General features: G+C 46.2%; 1 protein-coding gene across 4 annotated transcripts in view; it reads left to right on the top strand.

Moving 5' to 3' along the window:
* The window catches only part of SYVN1 (synoviolin 1), a 32,143-nt gene extending 17,568 nt beyond the window's left edge, over positions 1 to 14,575 (top strand). For 2 of the 4 annotated variants that reach the window (XM_048515261.1, XM_048515271.1), the window contains exons 7-16: positions 1,549 to 1,675; positions 2,579 to 2,678; positions 3,206 to 3,271; positions 4,481 to 4,597; positions 5,681 to 5,844; positions 6,550 to 6,699; positions 7,108 to 7,212; positions 8,975 to 9,161; positions 9,546 to 9,703; positions 10,695 to 14,575. In XM_048515261.1, coding sequence (XP_048371218.1) covers positions 1,549 to 1,675; positions 2,579 to 2,678; positions 3,206 to 3,271; positions 4,481 to 4,597; positions 5,681 to 5,844; positions 6,550 to 6,699; positions 7,108 to 7,212; positions 8,975 to 9,161; positions 9,546 to 9,703; positions 10,695 to 10,858 — 1,338 coding nt within the window. In that variant the 3' untranslated portion in view covers positions 10,859 to 14,575. The remainder of the gene's footprint in view (positions 1 to 1,548; positions 1,676 to 2,578; positions 2,679 to 3,205; positions 3,272 to 4,480; positions 4,598 to 5,680; positions 5,845 to 6,549; positions 6,700 to 7,107; positions 7,213 to 8,974; positions 9,162 to 9,545; positions 9,704 to 10,694) is intronic. The other 2 variants (XM_048515277.1, XM_048515285.1) reach the window with 2 other exon arrangements.
* The last annotated feature ends 2,556 nt before the right edge of the window (positions 14,576 to 17,131 follow it).

The raw sequence follows: 17,131 nt of genomic DNA, 5'->3' as shown, positions 1-17,131 counted from the left end.
ATGCGGCTGGCCTCCACTTTAGGGCCAGGGCGATTTCACGACCCTGGCCCCTGCCTGCTCAGTGGAATGCTTCTCCCTCTCAACTGTCTGGGCTCCCTGCGAGGGATACTCCAGCGAATTCCGCCTGAGGGCCTGTAAGACTGGAGTTATTCATGAGGCCTTTGGAGAGTCCAGCCCGTGATGAGAGAAAGCTGGAAACAGCTGGAAACTCCTGGGCTGTCTCCTTTCAGTAAAGGGTTTTTTCTAATGGCGGGGATGCCATCTTTATTTTAACTGAGATGTAAATGAATGCTGCTTTTAAACTGTCTTAATGTTTAACATATTTATTGTCCTATTACTGCTGTGAACTGCCCTGAGCCCTTCGGGGGAGGGCGGTATAAAAGTAGAATTATAAATAAATAAATAAATAAAATGAGAGGTTCTGCAGAACCCTTTTGGGTCATGGCCTGCAAGCCAGAGCTAAGGAGCAGAGTGGGAACAGCTGCCTTACGCCCAACTCCAAAAATAATACACTGGCAAAGGTGGGCCAGAGCACAAAAGCAGCCAATGACTTAATTTGCTTATCAAGAGTTTTTAACTGTCAAAGGTATAAAATACTAAACAAGAATCCTAGCCAATTTCCAGACAAGAACTGGGCTGTTTTATAACAGTTGCATCATGCTTTTCATTCTGAGCAGCCTGTACTTGTTGCCCCCTGGGGAGAGCAAGGATTTTATTCCCAGATGTGGTTTTGGCAGGGTCTGCTATTAAAGATGCCTGCAGAAAGCAGGATACAGGGTGGACTGGCTCCCCTTCTCAACCCATGCAAAGGGCCTGGTTTGTTTGAATACTGAAGAGTCCCTTTGCCCCACGCGCATAGCATAGCATCACTAGTTCTGTGTATGGTGTGTGTCAAACCACAGTTTTCTTTGTCACATGGCAACCGCTTCATAAGCACTTTGTGACATGGTAGGGTCCCCTCTACTGTTGGAAGAAAAATGACTTTGGAACTCCTTCCCCCACAGCTTGTTCACATGGTATTATTATGGTAGGTTTCACAGCTGCCAGATCTTTAGATAGTTGTTGGCCTTCATTACAATTCGGGCCTCACCCAGAGGCCTAGGAAGTTGTAAAGTATCGGTGTAGTATTTGTGTGGATCCCAGCAGGGCTGCCTTCTGAATTTGACAGATGTTAATTTTGTCAATTCAAAGATGTTTCAAGTGTTGTTGTCAGATCTTTAGGTGGTGGTGGTGGTGGTTGTTTGAGTTTCAGGCACCAGATGTAAAGTTCTTTTCCTTATTTGTATTTACTTGCTAATTTATTTTGGTCTTTAGTTGTTTTCAGTTTTATTTCTGGTGTGGAACATGTCAATTGAATTATGCAGCAAAGGGGCAGGGATTGCTTCTGGGGGTGGGAGGGGGAGAGAGGTGGGACTCCTGATTCCACCCTGCTTTGTGTTTTGTTTTGTTTGACCAGTGAAGTGATGTCAGGATTACAGAGGAGGAGGCAGATGGATGCTGCACCCTGTTGATTCCTCTCCTTCTTTCTCCCCCTCTCCTTCTCTCCAGTATGCCATCCTCATGACAATGGTGCTCACTATCTTCATCAAATACATCCTGCACTCCATCGACCTCCAGAGTGAGAATCCCTGGGACAACAAGGCAGTCTACATGCTTTACACAGAACTCTTTACAGGTAATTACTGTTCCCTTCCTGGAAGTGAATGCTCCGCCTCCGTTGGTTCAGTTCTTAAACACTTGGGTCTGTGTTGATGACTGGCCCAGTGCAAACAGCTGCTGGCCTAGGGTTGCCTGCTGGCTGCTCCTTTTAAAAAGATCCAATTGCATCAGTGGATGGTCTTATGACATCATGAATGCCCTGGCCTCTGAATTTAAGCCCTCCTGCACCTAATCTGGATGATTAGCCCATAAATGAGCAGAAAGAGTACCTGTGCCTGTAGGTCTCCAATATTTGGAGCATAGGGTTGTGACAACATATGGAAGGGATGTTCCCTTGCAGATGTTACGATGCCAAAGAGGGATATTTTTTCTGTGTTCTACAAAGTCACTGTATTCTTGGTTACCCTTGAACATTCCTAACACAAGGATGTCAGGTTCTTTTAAGGATTGATCTGATCTTGCCTGCATGACAAGAGACTTTCCTCCTCATATCAGCTATTTTGCCCATTTGTTAATTACTTCTCTAGCCCCTGTACTGTGTTCTTCAGTTGTGTGCCTGCTGATTTTGCAACATCCGTACTCTTCTTATATCTTCATACAATGTCTGGATGCTACACATGGCCCCAGCTCCTCAAGCCATTCCCTCATTTCCAGTTTTGCCAGCTGCTCCCCCCACCCCTTCCTGTAGGGACACCCCAAGAAGGTGAGGCTGGCCATGGGGTTGATGCCTTTACACAGTTTAGACTTGGTTCCTAGATCACCTTCTGGTTCCCCTTGGCTACGCGGTCATGTCCCGATTCCCATAACATCTCAGATTCATATATGCTACAAGGCAGCTTCTTCTTTCACTCCCTGGGTAATGAGAAATAATGGCATGTGGAAGTGAAAGCACGGCTAACACTGTCTCCTCCCTTTCCAGGTTTCATCAAGGTGTTGCTGTACATGGCCTTCATGACCATCATGATCAAAGTGCATACCTTCCCACTCTTTGCCATCCGGCCGATGTACCTGGCTATGAGGTGTGTGAGTGGCGTACAGCACAGTACAGTCTGTAACGGTGCATCTGATTATTCTGTCTTGAAAAGACTATTCACTGCGTTTCACTTACAAACTGTTTTTATGGTCAGAAACCCGTGCAAAAACAAATACTGCTTCTTTGTCAAGTCTTTATTTACGGTCAATGACCAGATACTGCTTCTGTGTGAGAAATGAGGCTGAATCACCCAGTCATGATCTGTTGATAGTGTGTTTACATTTGTGAAAAATATATTTTTTGTAATGAATGAACACTCAGACATACCAGGAGATTAATCCAATGGAAATGGAGTTGCTTTGAGTATAGTATCTTATGTTAAATGAGCATCTAAAATAAAATTAAGCTTTATTAGAACAAAGAGCTATTGGCTACCAATGTATTCATGAAGAATCTTGCCTTGTACAAAACGCTATAATATTTTGCTTTTGGGCCACTGTTTCATAATTGTATTATGTGTTTGCCATAAGGGTAGCAAAACCCTAGTGAAGTGGGCTGTTTGTGTCTTTCCAGGCAATTTAAAAAGGCTGTGACAGATGCCATCATGTCCCGCCGGGCCATACGCAACATGAACACCCTGTGAGTATTCACCGTTGTGAGAGAATGTGTCACAGCCGACAACACCATAGGGCCCCCCTTGCGTACCCCTTGGCAACTCATTTCCCTAAAATGGTACCCCCATTATTAGCAAACCCATTACATGAATTTTTTTCATGTACCCCAAATGCTCTGGCATGTACCTCTGGGTGGACGAGTATCCCAGATTGAGAACCACTGCCATAGGATACTCAAGGCAAGAGACATTCAGAGGCCGTTCGGCATTGCCTGTGTAGCAACCCTGGATTGCCTTGGTGGTCTCCCATCCAAATACAAACCAGGACCAACCCTGCTTAGCTTCTGAGATCTGACAAGGTCAGGCTAGCCTAGGTGTTTGGAGCAGGCTCCTGCCACTGACCCAGATTTTCCACACCTCTCCCTTCCCTTCCCCCCCCCCCCCCCCCCCGCCCCTGGGCACACCACTCACCAGTTGATCTGCGGGAGCTCTGTGGAGGTGGTGGGGATGAAAGATGGCCTGAGAGCGAATAGGGGCATGGCAACAGGCTTTGGCCAGGTAGAGGAAGGTGAATAAGGGAGATTAAAGGAGGAAGGAGGAGAGGCCAGGGTAGAGAGAGATGGAGAGTAATAAAAAGGGAAAGAGGACTAAAGGGCCAAGCAGGAACAAGTGAGAGTAGAAAAGAGAGGGAAAGAGAGAAGTGAGAGAAGAAACAGGAGCCAGGTCTGACTCTGCCTCAGCACCAATCCACAAGGACAGCCCTAGGGCACGGTGGGCATGAGGCTCAGGCCTTCTCTGTGGCTGTATGAGACCTGGTTGTAATATGGGCAGACCACTGCTTGTAAAGGGAAGGAGAGACAGCTGAGGTCCCCAACTTGGGGTTGGTGCAGGGGGCGCTCCCACGATGGGCCTTCCAGGCCATGGCCACTGTGAGAGAGAAGCAGGAAATAGTTCTCCTGGGTGTCTGAAAGGTTCTCATGCCTACTTAGGCTCTGCCATCAGCTAGGCGAGAGTCAGTAGATATGCCAAGAAAATGAAGTTACATATCCAGGGCAGGTGCATTTGGGTGCTATAAAATTCTTCACTGTTACAACAGAGGCTAATTGTAGCAGAACAGTTCCTCACAAATATTTGTATATCTCAGGATGCTGGACAGGCCGTTATACTAGAGATCTTGCAAGTGCAGACACTACGCCCAACCCTAATCCAAGTATTTTTGCAATCTTTGTTCTCAGGTATCCTGATGCCACCCCAGAAGAGCTGCAGGCCATGGATAATGTGTGCATTATCTGTCGGGAGGAGATGGTGATGGGTGCAAAGCGGTTGCCTTGCAACCACATATTCCACACCAGGTGAGGAGTGGTCTCTGTGAGGCGGATTCATTTGTCGACAGCTGTCCTATGTAACTTATGGAACTGTTGTATGGTAAGCTAGACCATCTCGCTCTTTATTGTCTGCTCAGACTGGCAGGTGGAGATCTTTCCCAGCTCTGTTACCTGGTATCCCATAAAAGGAGGTAACAGGTTTTCAAGCTGGCCCATCTGCACGCCAGGCACATGCTTTTTCTCAGAGGCATGTTCCTTTTTAACAATCAAACTGGAGAACCTTGCTTGAGTCTGTCTGGTCGAAGAGAGTGGGCTCTGGGAGATTCAAATTTTATGGTGATTTTGGCTGTTTGTGGTAGATCCCAGAGTTTGTGCTCTCTGCAGATGCTGTCTCTTCTTCTAAAAGAAGAGGCATGTTCTTGTCATGCTGAGCTTTGGAGCTGCCCCAAACATCTCAAGTGCTCTCCCCCTCCACCCTGCCCAAGCTCTGAGAGGCCCAGTATGACTTCAAGGATATCCCCTGTGCTTCTTTAAACTGTGCAAGAAACAACTGTCTCTAACCAGGATGAAAATCAACCTTCTGTTGTCTACACAGTCAAGCACAAATCCTTTGTTGTAGTCCACACTGTGCTTGTACACACAGGGTGTGACAGGGGAATAAGGTGGCTGGTGCTGGAGAGTTGCATCCAGCGCAAGGAACTGAGGCACAAACAGGAAATGGCCGTTAGGGTTGTGAGGTAAGTTAGGTTTCTATGACTAGTGAGACAGTGTGGTGTAGTGGTTAATCAGACTAGCATTGGGGAGACCTAGGTTCAAATTCCTGTTCAACCACCAGACTTTCTTGGTGACACTGGGCCAGTCCTTTTTTCTCACCCCCAACTATCTTACAGGGTTGTTACGAAGGTCGAACAGAGAAAAGAACCCTGTGTGCCATTCTGAGATCCTTTGATGAAGTATGAGATAAAAGCGACATAATCCCCCCCCCCCCCAAAAAAAACCTCACATGTACACCTGGATAGCAGTGTTCAAGTCACTGAAAGCAAGAAGAGAAAATTAAGGGGGGCAGGAACTTCTCTCCCTCTAACAGTGTCTGTCTCTACTCTTCCACAGCTGCTTGCGGTCGTGGTTCCAGCGTCAGCAGACCTGCCCCACGTGCCGGATGGATGTCCTCCGTGCCTCCCTCCCAACTCAGTCCCAAACACCTCCCGAGCAGCAGGAGGCAGGGCAGCAGCCGCCCGCCCACCAGACCCCACTGATTCCTCAGCCGCCCAATTGTGAGTCTTCCTTGTGAGCTCGCCTTGCAAACTGCTTCGCAGCAATCGTTCTTGGTCCTCTGCTCTGCAGAAAAGCTGGGATTCCTGCATGACAGGTTGCTTTTGTCACTCTAAAAAATCATATTGATGCTGCATGAATTAAAAAAAAAACCCCACCTCTCCAACCTCATTTGTGTTTCCATCACAGAATCATAAGGAGGTTTTGAGCAGTTATATTTTTCATGGACAAAACCACCCCAGTGCTTCTGTTGCAAGCTGGCTGTACTAGGGGCAGGTATTCTTTTTGCTCAGGTGATGAAAAACACAACTACCCAAGACAATGCCAACATCCTGAACAAAAAGAGTTGGGAGAAATTAAAGTTATACTTGGACAGACACTGGGGGAATGGAGCCCTAGTGGCACTCCTGTGGGTGTGGCTTGCAGAAGTGTGGTCCAGAAAGCAGGAACAACGGAAGTAAAACATGCCTGTCACTTTCTCACATGGTGCCAGTGTTTTGGAGACTTATTTTCCTTGCACAGAACTGGCCCTGTCCGCCAAGCAAAATAACCATATGGTTAAACTGACTTGGCTCTCCTAATATGTTGGTGGCCAGATTGATGTCCTTGTGACAGATTCTAAATTATTATTAATAGGTCAGCTAGCAAACTTGTGAGAAGCATTTATACATCAGCCTTATACCCTCCCCTCTCCTTCCCTTTTGCAGTTCCCCAAGGTATGCTGCCTCCTTTTCCACCTGGGATGTTCCCTTTGTGGCCCCCCATGGGCCCATTTCCTCCAGTGCCTGGTGCCCAGCCCCCCAACAACACAGACAGTGCTTCAGCTGCTCCTTCCACATCCGGGACACAGCCAGCAGGTGAGATGCTCTACAGTGAGGGTGGGTCTCGAATGCTGTGGTTTCCTGCAGAAAGTGACTCCCCAGTGCAACTCACAGCCGGGGGTTCCAGTAAGTACAAGTATTGTGCAGTTGTGGAAGGGTGGGATGGTGGTTTTTGGTTGGCATGCAGTGCAAAGCACAAGGGCAGTTGTTGGTCTCTTAAGGGCCTTGCTTTTTGTAGGCATTAGATACTTCTTCAGGTGAATGGAAGTATGGTTTATAAATTGTCCATGAGCCACCCGTTTTGTCATGGGTCTATTGGGAATGTGTGCTGGAGCAGATGCCAACAAGCCTCTAAGTCAAATGTTTACATAACACAGTGTATTAAATGGAAAAGTGGACCAATTTACTCTAGCTTTGAGCTTGCATTTTTGACATCTTTCTCAGCAGGCATTCCACGACCCAGTGGAGACTCCACAGCCGCCACGGGAACAGTGCCAGGTTTCCCCTTCCCTCCACCATGGATGGGGATGCCTTTCCCACCTCTCTTTGGTGAGTGTTGAAAGCTGAGCAGCCGCTGCTAATGGATATGTGGGAGTATATTGTTCTAGCTGGCTATTAACTTGCCAGAAGATGAAGGATGAAGTGAGGCATCACCAAGCTGGGCAGTCTGACGCAGCTGATACAGCATTGGTTTTGGGATGCAAGAAGCTCGAGTTTAAGTCCCCTGCAGAGCCATGAATGCCACAGGATAGTCTGGGACAAGTCAGATGTACAATTTCTGGATTTTTTTTAGGTTATGGAGGGTTCTCCTGCTGGGAAAATGGAAAAACTCTTTAGGGAAACTGTACTGGTTTCTCTTCCTTACCCGCTGGAGCCTTGTGGCACAGAATGGTAAGCTGGAGTCAAAGTTGTGCTCATGACGTGTGTTCAGTCCCGACAGACGTCGGGTTCAGGTGGTTGGCTCAAGGTTTACTCAGCCTTCCATCCTTCCAAAGTCAGTAAAATGACTACCCAAATTGCTGGGAATAAAGTGTAGATGACTGGGGAAGGCAATGGCAAAGCACCCCTTTACCTTACCTGGGCTGTCACATCTCTGGACAGACTGTAAAAACGACTTCTGTATGAGTTACTAGACTACTGTGCTGCTTTATGATCCAGGAAAAACATCAAGAAAACAGTGTAATGGATTGTCAGGGAGGAACAAATTTCACCAAACCTGAAAAAGATTCGTGTCCTCTAGACTGTTGCCTTGTACCAGACACATTTCACTAGGGAGTTCCTTACACGGGGGATGACTTTCTAGGACTTTGGCTAAATGCTGCTATTCCAGAAGACCCTGTTTTGGAAACTGCCCCTAATAACAAAAGCCCTTCCCATCCATCTCAGTGTTGTCTGAGTCCTTTCTCAATTTTCCCCTATACCAGATGCCTCAGCCTTTGTTTCCTCTCAGCTACTTAACCCTTCACCCAGTTCAAAGTGCTCTGTTTCGAGGCAGAGGGTAGGACTGTTGGTGGTTGCCAGATTAGCTGGCAGCCATGAGTATATTTCCCTCATTGGTAGTGCATAACTACTTACTTGTGTATTTCTTTTAAATATTATCTAGTACATATAATCTAGGATTGATGTGGGACATTTTAGTCCCTATTTAAGGAATTAGTGTCAAACATAAGGGCTCCCAGCACTCTTGCCAAATTCCACCCAGATTGCAGAACCATCTTCAGGCCTGGCAAGTTGTGCTTTTCTTTCTTAGGGCTAAAGACGCACATCTCATCAGTCTCCTGCTCTTCATTTAAATGATCAGGATGTGCAGATGTGGGTGCCAGCTGTGACCCATGGCTGTAATTTTAAAGGCAAACCAGGGCCACAGACCAAGAAGGGTGAAGGTGATGGTGAAGTAGGAAGCCAGCTGTTGGAGCAAAGGCCTTTATGGCAGGTCAAAGAGAAACGCACAAACGGGAGGGTGGAGAGAGACTTTAAGCCAATCAGTGGCCGCTCCCCATAAAAATGTCTGATTTTTCAGTGAAAAAATGTTTAGTTTGACATCCAAACTTCTGCTGGGTGAGCAGTTTGGCCCTCCAGCCCATTTGGATCCAGCATCCCTGATTTAAGGGCTTCAACATCTTTTTATTTGTGTATTTCTAAGCTGAATGACTAACATTTTGTAATGACATGGTAGCAGTGGCCCCTCACTGGCAGTTATTCTGTGTTCCTTCCTCTGTTGTCAGTGGCTTTGGTTGTAGCCAGTAGCTGCCCCCTTGTGCTGGTCTCTCACACAGCATTCCCTCCTCTCATCCTCCCTTCCCCTCCACAGGGTTCCCACCTATGCCAGTTCCACCCTCGGGATTTGCAGGACTGACTGAAGAAGAACTGCGAGCCATGGAAGGCCATGAACGGCAGCATTTGGAAGCCCGGCTCCAGTGCCTGCAGAACATTCACACGCTCCTCGATGCAGCCATGCTGCAGATCAACCAGTATCTCACAGTCCTGGCCACTATTGGGTAACTTGGCTGGTTTCTTCTATCAGTTGGAGCAAAACAAATAAAAACAAATGCATTTTGCAGCAGCTATACACAGAAAACTGTACAGCAACTCTAGCTTCCCAGCGAGACTTCTGCTACTCAGTTTGAGGGATTTCCTGATTGATTTGATTTGTTAATCACCCCTCCCATGTCCGACTCGGGGCGATGTACAAATGGAATTGCATTACGTAAAAAAACTGTTTCAACATATAAGACCCCTAATTTAAAAGATGAAAACAGTACCCAGAATAATAAGATAAAACCACATAATCCATAAAACAGTTGGAGGGAGTTGCTGGTGGGGTTGGGATGGTCAGGGGAGTGTGTCTTCCATCTTGCTGGACCTGTTTCTATCTTGCACAGGACGCCTCGCTTTGTGCCATCACCAAGTGCTCCGGCCACTTCAGCATCCCCTCAGGACACTGTCAGAGCAGAGCCCAGCACCAGTGAATCCACCACTTTGCAGTCAGCTGACAGCACCACTTCGGCAGCAGTGGAACCGGATTCCTCAAGCCAAGCAGGTGGGCAACAGGAGTGGATCCCTTCATAATGATATGTTGCTTCGCTATGCCAGCACCCCCAGTTTCGTACCTTGGATATTTTCTAATTTACGGGCTTTGCTTTTCTCTTAAAATAAGCTGCACAGCCACCTCCATCCTGAAGGGTGCCTGTCTTTTTCAAGGGAGTACAGGATAGCATGTATTGATAGAATCAAGAGAGGAAGGTTTCATGGTAGAGGGGTCGAACTGTCCAACAGAAGCTGACAAGGACTCTAGAAACATTGTTGAAGTGCTTGGTACCTGTGAAGCTGTGCAGTTTTGATTGCTTTCTATGATTCTATGATGTTAATGCTGTGGGAATTGACAGGGGCCACACAGCCCTCTGGCCTGCATATAGAGGTCACAAGATAGGACTGGGGAGAGCTGTAGCTAAGGTGCAGGGCAAGGCCCCACAAAGGTATAGGGGTCTTAAGAGGATTGATGTTCAGAGGAAATCAATTTCAGGAATAGGGAGCAGGGTGACAGAAGATGATGACAAGGGAGGTGGGGAGTTGCTGGCAGTAGATGAGCACGTGCTGAGTAGAGGAAGCAAAAATTGGAAATTAGGGAAGATAGGCATAAAGTGAGCCCCACAGCACAGAGCAGTACTGCAGCCAATTCTTTGCTCATGACCTGAGTTTGATCCCAAGGGAAGTTGGTTTCAGGTAGCTGACTCAGCCTTCCATCCTTCTGAGGTCAATAAAATGAGAACCCAGCTTGCTGGGGGTCAGGTGCAGACAACTGGGGGAGGCAATGGCAAACCACCTTGTGAACAATCTGCCTTGTAAATGTTGTGATGTGATGTCACCCCATGGGTCAGTAGTCGCCTGGTGCTTGCCCAGGGGACTTCCTTTACCTGTACTTTTAGGCATTAAGAACAGATCGCTTTGAATATAAGGGATTGCAGCTTAATGAGAAGGAGTATTTTCTTTGTTTCAACTGACTGCTGTTTTTTCTCCTGCCCCCCTTCCAGATCCACCCCTAGTGGCAGGTGCTGAGGGTTACACAGCCCCATCTGGTCCTGAGCAGGATGATGAGCCGTCTTCTCTGGAGGAGCCTGACACCGTAGAGCTGCGCAAACGCCGCCTTCAAAAACTGGAACTGCCCTCCTCCTCGTCGTCCTCTTCCTCCCATTGACCCCCCTCCTGCTCCTTCCCAGTGAGCCTTGCTCTGTGCCTCAGTTGACAGTCCGACTGGTTTTGCCCCCCTGCCCCCAGCAAACATGGGAGGAGAGTAGGCGGGAGAAATGAGAACTGGACAGCTCAGTTGCACCACCAAGTGCCGACAAGATGCGAGGTTGCTGGGAACGCTGCTCGGCAGGGATGTGGATAGGAGGCGGCAGCAGTTTTGCCTCATTTTCTGATTCTAAAAGAAGGGAGGAGGAATAAATTGCCCATCCCTCCATAGCGACTGGCCCTGATCCAGTTACTCTCACCAGTGCAGTCATGTTTCCTGCTTCCAAAGTCTTTTTTGGTGTCTAGCTGGACAGACTCCTAGTTATGAGAGCAGCATGCTGAGCTTGGGGAAGCCCTTCCTCGGATTATCCCTTGAACTGGGGGAGCAGCCAGCTAAGAGGATGTCCCCCATCGGGAAGGGAGCCGTTAGCTTCTCCTACAGAAGAAAAAGCACTCCCCTTGTGCCACCCCCACCCCCCCACCCCGTTTGTCCCTCCAGCTTCCTGGTTCTGTGGTGGCTTTGTGTGGACCTGAGGCTTTTTCTCCTTTTCCCAGGAGGAAAGCAGCAGTGACAAACGGGAAGAGCTATCTTGGAATGTGTGTGGTTTCTCTGTCGGTAGGTGGAGGTAAAAATGAAGGAGACCTTCTCAGGACAGCCGAGAGCAGAACTTCCGCCACCCTCCCAAGACCTCGCTCCCATCTCCAAAATCACCTGCCTCTGTGGTGGGAGCCAAGTTTGCATAGCTTGCAGGCTCTGAATTGGGTTTCTGGGCCAGCATTGAAACTGTGGAGACAGGAAGAGATCTTTCTTCCGCATCCGACCAGATCGTAAATTTGGGTGTTCCCTCTCTATTTTCACAGATTTGTGGGTGGCTTTTAAGCGCAGTAAACCTGTGACTTGAATACATTTTCTTCTTGTGCTTCCTTATTTGGCTTCAAAACAAAAGCAAACCGACAGCAATTCTGGTGGTGTGGGTCAAGGCAAGCAATAATTAGCTTAGCAGTTCCTGGCATGGTGTTCTGCAAAGGTGTCTGGGAAATCAACGTGTGGTCTGGGAGGCATCGGTCTTGCCCTGTTGAATTCCTTGGCTTCACCTTTCTGGTTTCAGGAGGGGGTTAGGGCTGATGGCGACTTTGTCCATGCAGCCAAAGGAGCTTCATGGTGTCTGCTTTTAGATTCTAGTTCTGGGAAATGTGCTACCGATTGTGGTCAAGAGAAGCCCAGTTGAACTGACTTGGGAACCTGCTTCAAGTATATTCTTGTCCAGTGGAACTCTGGTATCTAGTTCTACAGAATCAAGCCCAGAGCGCTTAATTAGCACCCCCCCCCCAAAAAAAAAAACAAAAACAAAAGGCTTTTCAGTCTGGGTCCAGCACAGCAAAACTCAAAAGCTGTTGTAGGCAGTACCGGTCTTCTTTTGGCTCCTGAGGAAGGTGCTGGAGAACTGCATTTGACTGTACTGCCCGTGTTGATCCAACTTCTGGTTTTTGGACTCAACATTCCCTTGTATCTTTCTATATTCCCTCTAATGGTCTGTGTAGAAAGTGCCTAGGATCCTGAGGACTGTGTGTGTATGTGGATGGAAGGAGGACTGTGCAAACAGTGGGAATTCTGCCAGAGGCAAAGTGCTCTCAAGACTTGGAAGAGAGCCACTGTGACAGGGCAAGGAAACCTGTGCCTGAGGAAGAAATCTCACTTAAGCCCCGGTGCACATTCAGAAGTGTTTGCTAGGGTGCCATCAGTGTCTTTGTCTCTTGGAACGATGGTTATTTATGAGATGCAGGGGAGTCTCTGTAATTTTCATGCCTGTGGGAGGTGTTTATGAGAGGAATTGAGACACAGCTGTGGTGGGTGGAGGGGCTTTCAGTGCTGGAGGTGACAGTGTTTTCTGACTTTGGATTTCCACAGTCCAACCAGGTGGGGTTGCTTGATCCACTTGTGGGGGTTCCTATATACCTGCTTGGTAGGGGGGAATATTCTGTATACTACTTTTGCAGAGAAAAGCGGGGGGGGGGGGGACCTTTCTTACAGCATCTTCCCATGTTCCTAACTAAATGTATTTAAGGAAATGGGAACTTGTTCTGTAAACCCCAGGGTATGCCTATTTTAGGTCTACCTGCTCCAAAGCTGAGATTCTTGAGGAGGACCTGGTCTGGGTTTCAATATAGATTTGTCACCTTTTCTTTTTAAATTTTGGGGGCTTTTTTGTTTTTTGTAAGGAAGAGTAATAGTTTTAAGAGTGGTCAGTGAACATTCAAATGCAGTATTAAAACTGGCTTTTTGGCAGAGTAGCGAGTAATGTAGACCTGTCTTACTTCCTGGACTGTCACTTTGCTCTTTGGACTGAAGTGGTAACCTAACTTTTCTGTTTTTAATGTTTTGGAAGAAGCATGGCCAGGAATTGTTCAAAGTATTGGTTTAGATAAAAGACGTTGGTCAAGGCTTCTGATAAATTAAACCACTTTGGTAAAGAATAGAATGGCTTCAGTCTGGATGCCGTCGTTTCTTTATCCACCTGCCTGCAGTGGGGGTGAGATGAATTTATACCGTTTTTGGACGGGAAGCAGTTGGCAGCCCCACGGCAAAGCTGCTTTTGTAAAAATGTGATACATAACTCTGTGCAGCTGTTTCTGCAAAACAGTGCTCTCATAAAAAATGTGGGAAACTATAATTTTTTCCCTGTCCCAAACCACCTGAGATGCAGATCTTTCTGTACTTGGCAAGTCGCTTGGCCTACAAAGTAGTTGTTGATTATCAAACACTCTTCAGGGAGCAAACAGTCAGCCACCGAGCATTTCATTTTAATTAGAAGATACTTTTTTCACACTGAGATTTCGGAAAGCCTACTAGGTTGGTTGGAGGCTTGTTTGCTGGCTTGGAACAACCACACCCATACTTGTGTTTTTTTTCCCCTTCTCTTCCACCCCTTCAAAAAGCTTTTGAGTTTATGCAATTTTTAAAGAGATCTGAGTGGCCTTTTTTTGCTCCTCCAGTGGAGCACAATTAAAAGTGGTCCCTTTTAGAACAGCCCGATTCTTTCTCATCCCTCTGTGTGCAATATTATGCTTCCTGGTTTTCATTGCATGCGTTTCAATAAAGCTCTCTATTCCTTAGAAGGTTAATTTACATTCTGTTCGATTAGCTAAAGGAAATTGTGGCAATAAACGAGGCAAGAATGTGAACACAGACTACTGTCTTTTCGATTCCTCTACTGACAAATCTCTTTGGCATGGAGGAGTTTCTATTTTGTAAAAAAGATTGCTCTGTTTTGCACATGGGAGATGCCAGGTTAAAAATTTTGGTTATAGGTCAAGCCCACAAATAGTCCTTTTAAAAAAACATTAAGAATACCGATTCGAACTTTTACCAGCAGGGCACATGGAGCTGTTCTGGGGAGAGTTCTGTTTACTGTCTTCGGACTTCTTACATCACGGGTGCTTGACCCAGGGTTTATCGAATGTCAGCACTATTTTTTTCTGAGTAAAAGTTGCTGTTTTGAATACTGAAAGCCCACAGCAAAACAATGTTTGACCTCTATCCTTGCAGCTTTTTTTCAGCTGTGTTACATGTGGAGGTGAAGGAAGTTTGGATATCTATTTAATTTTTGTAAATACTGTATAATTTTTAATAGCTTGAATTATGTATATACACAGCAAATAAACTTGCATTGAATACTGAGCTAGACTAAGCTATAATTCTTTTTTTTAAATTGTCTTACAAGGTTACAAATAATATTCAACATACTGTGGCCGATTACACATGGTGAGGTTCCCGCAACTTTGAAGAGTTTTGGCCAGGGAGTCTTTGTTTCAGGGCATGTTCGGCACGATTATCCACTGCCTTGTTTGCAACAGGGCAGGCATTGCCCCTCAGCTGGCTTTTTGCTTGCGTCCAGGGTGATGCTGTTTTGCGGGTTCTCTATTGCGCATCCATGCTTTAATTTTTAATATAACCTTAATTTTAATCTTATCAATACATCAATCTATCAATAGATCAACATAAAAAAGGCAAACTATTAAAGAAAAGACTTGTACACTGTGTCCAAATAGCTATTGTTTTTTATGGTGGGAAGTGAGGGGGAATAATTGCACCATTTTCCATCAAACCTTTTATTGGCATAATAAACCACACAGATTAGTAGTGATCACAGAGTGATACAATCATGGTTGCAACTTAATGACATAGCACAGGGACTTAGCCACCGTTTCAGAGATAGCATCATTGTTTAAAAGATTTTTTTTAATTGTTGGTCTGATAGACCATTATTAATGAGTAGAGGGGTCAGCAAGTTGGACCTGATTATCTTCTAAAATGGGCAGTGTAGAAGCATGTGGATTACAGATTCAATCTGCTTCATGCTGCAATCACAGATTCTGTCCTGGTACTAAATTTTTAGATGTCTTCCTGTTGTTACAGCTGAAGGAGGCATATTGAACCTTATAATGGCAACACGCAAACTGCAAAACGACATGAACTGCCATTTGTTAAGCTCCCTAGGTTCACAGTGTGCTGTGTGCTGTCTCCCGACGTGCTGTGAACCCAGGTGTCAAGGCTGACAGATTTTTTCTGGTCTGGTCTGGAATTACTGTTTGTGTATAAAACGATGAGGCTGGAGACATCCCAGTTTGTTGATTAAATGCAGGAGCAAATCAGGTGTTTGGATTGATTAACTAGTCTTATTTTTACATTTTTTTAGTATTAGTATTGATCTATTGATAAGATTATTATTATTTTAAATCTAAAGATATGCAGGAGCAGGGAGGTCCTGGGCAATAGAAATAATAAAGCAAGACAAGGAGCAGGAAGTCGTTGGCAAGAGGGAGGAGCATTAGGGGGAAACTTGCAAAGCAGCTCAACAAGGTGGGCTGGCTGCGGGTGGAGGAACATCTTGTCATCTCTGGGCACATGTGTTGAGCAACAAGTCTTTTCTACAGTTGATAATGTAATGCCAGGTGACATTTTAGCAAGTCTAATTCTTTTTTAGTATAAGCTTTCTTGAGTCAGAGCTGTCTTCAGATGCTTGAATGCTCTGGGGGTGACAACTCCTCTCCACATTTCATTTATTTGACTTGTACCCTGCTCTCCCCCATAGGGGGAGGTTACCCTGGAGTACCATATCCCAGGGAAGTTCCTTGCCCTATTGACTGGCTGATGCAGTTCTAGACCTTCCTGGGCTGGCAGAGATGAGGGCAGGACTAGAGAACCAATTGATGTTTCCAAAAGGAAGCCACCAGCCCCAAAGCAGCTCCTTAAAGAGCTACATATTTCTGTTCAAAGTGTACATCCTATTGTTCCAGCAACTGCTGGGGTGTTGGTACTGGAAGACAATATGCCCCCACCAAAACATCTCACAAGGAGCAGCTCTCCTAATGAGTAGACAAGCAGTCCTGACTGAGCTGGTGCACACCTGGGGCTTTTGGCTGAGGATGGGGCACTATGAGCAGGTAGACCCAGTAAAGGAGGCATAACTGAGCTGCTGGTCCAATAAACCGGGGGGGGGGGGGGCAGGTACAGCAGCCCTCATGAAAGGCACAGGTGATGGAAGCTGGATGGATTCCCAGCCTCCCTGCAATACTTCCACAGCTCGCTATGGGTCTCCAGTCTGGGAACCAACTACTTTAGAAGTTTTCAAAATCAAGCCCTGTGCAGCTGCAGATACCATCAATGTGAAGGCCAGAGAACAGTTACAGCTAAGCAACCTGATAATATCCATACATGCTCCATTGTGGCTTAAACAAAGTCCCTAGGTCATCTCCCATCTTCCTTAGTTTTGCAAAAGTTGCTGTACTAAATTATTTTAAATAATGGCCTGGCTTGACTAAAGCCGGAAAAAGGTTCTAAGTTTCTTAGTGGCTCTTCCCTTCCTGTTTCTGGATCAGTTTCTGAAATGTCAATAGATTCCCAGTTCTGAACATTTATGTACTTCTGAGATTCAGTCAAACAATTCTCTTTATTTTTATTTGGATTTTCCTATGAGAAGCTCAGGGCAGACTGTGAGTTTCCTCTTCTCAATTATACTTCCAGGCTTGTTAAGTATGCAAGATTGAGAATGACCACCTTCAGCCCAGTAAGCTTTAAGGGGTGGGTAGAGATTTGAACCTAGGTAGAGATTTGAATCATCTCAGCCTTGTCTAATTACTTTACCTATTAAGTAGTTTCTTTATTTTTGGTAAGTATATTCTCATTTTTACTGCATGCTGTGGAAGATGGAGGAATGATAATTTAAAAGTTGTA

The sequence above is a fragment of the Sphaerodactylus townsendi genome, linkage group LG01, assembly GCF_021028975.2.
Source record: "Sphaerodactylus townsendi isolate TG3544 linkage group LG01, MPM_Stown_v2.3, whole genome shotgun sequence".
In the NCBI taxonomy this organism is placed as follows: Eukaryota; Metazoa; Chordata; class Lepidosauria; order Squamata; family Sphaerodactylidae; genus Sphaerodactylus; species Sphaerodactylus townsendi.
The sequence above is the reverse complement of the archived record's forward strand: the minus strand, read 5'-3'. Positions and strand labels throughout refer to the sequence as shown.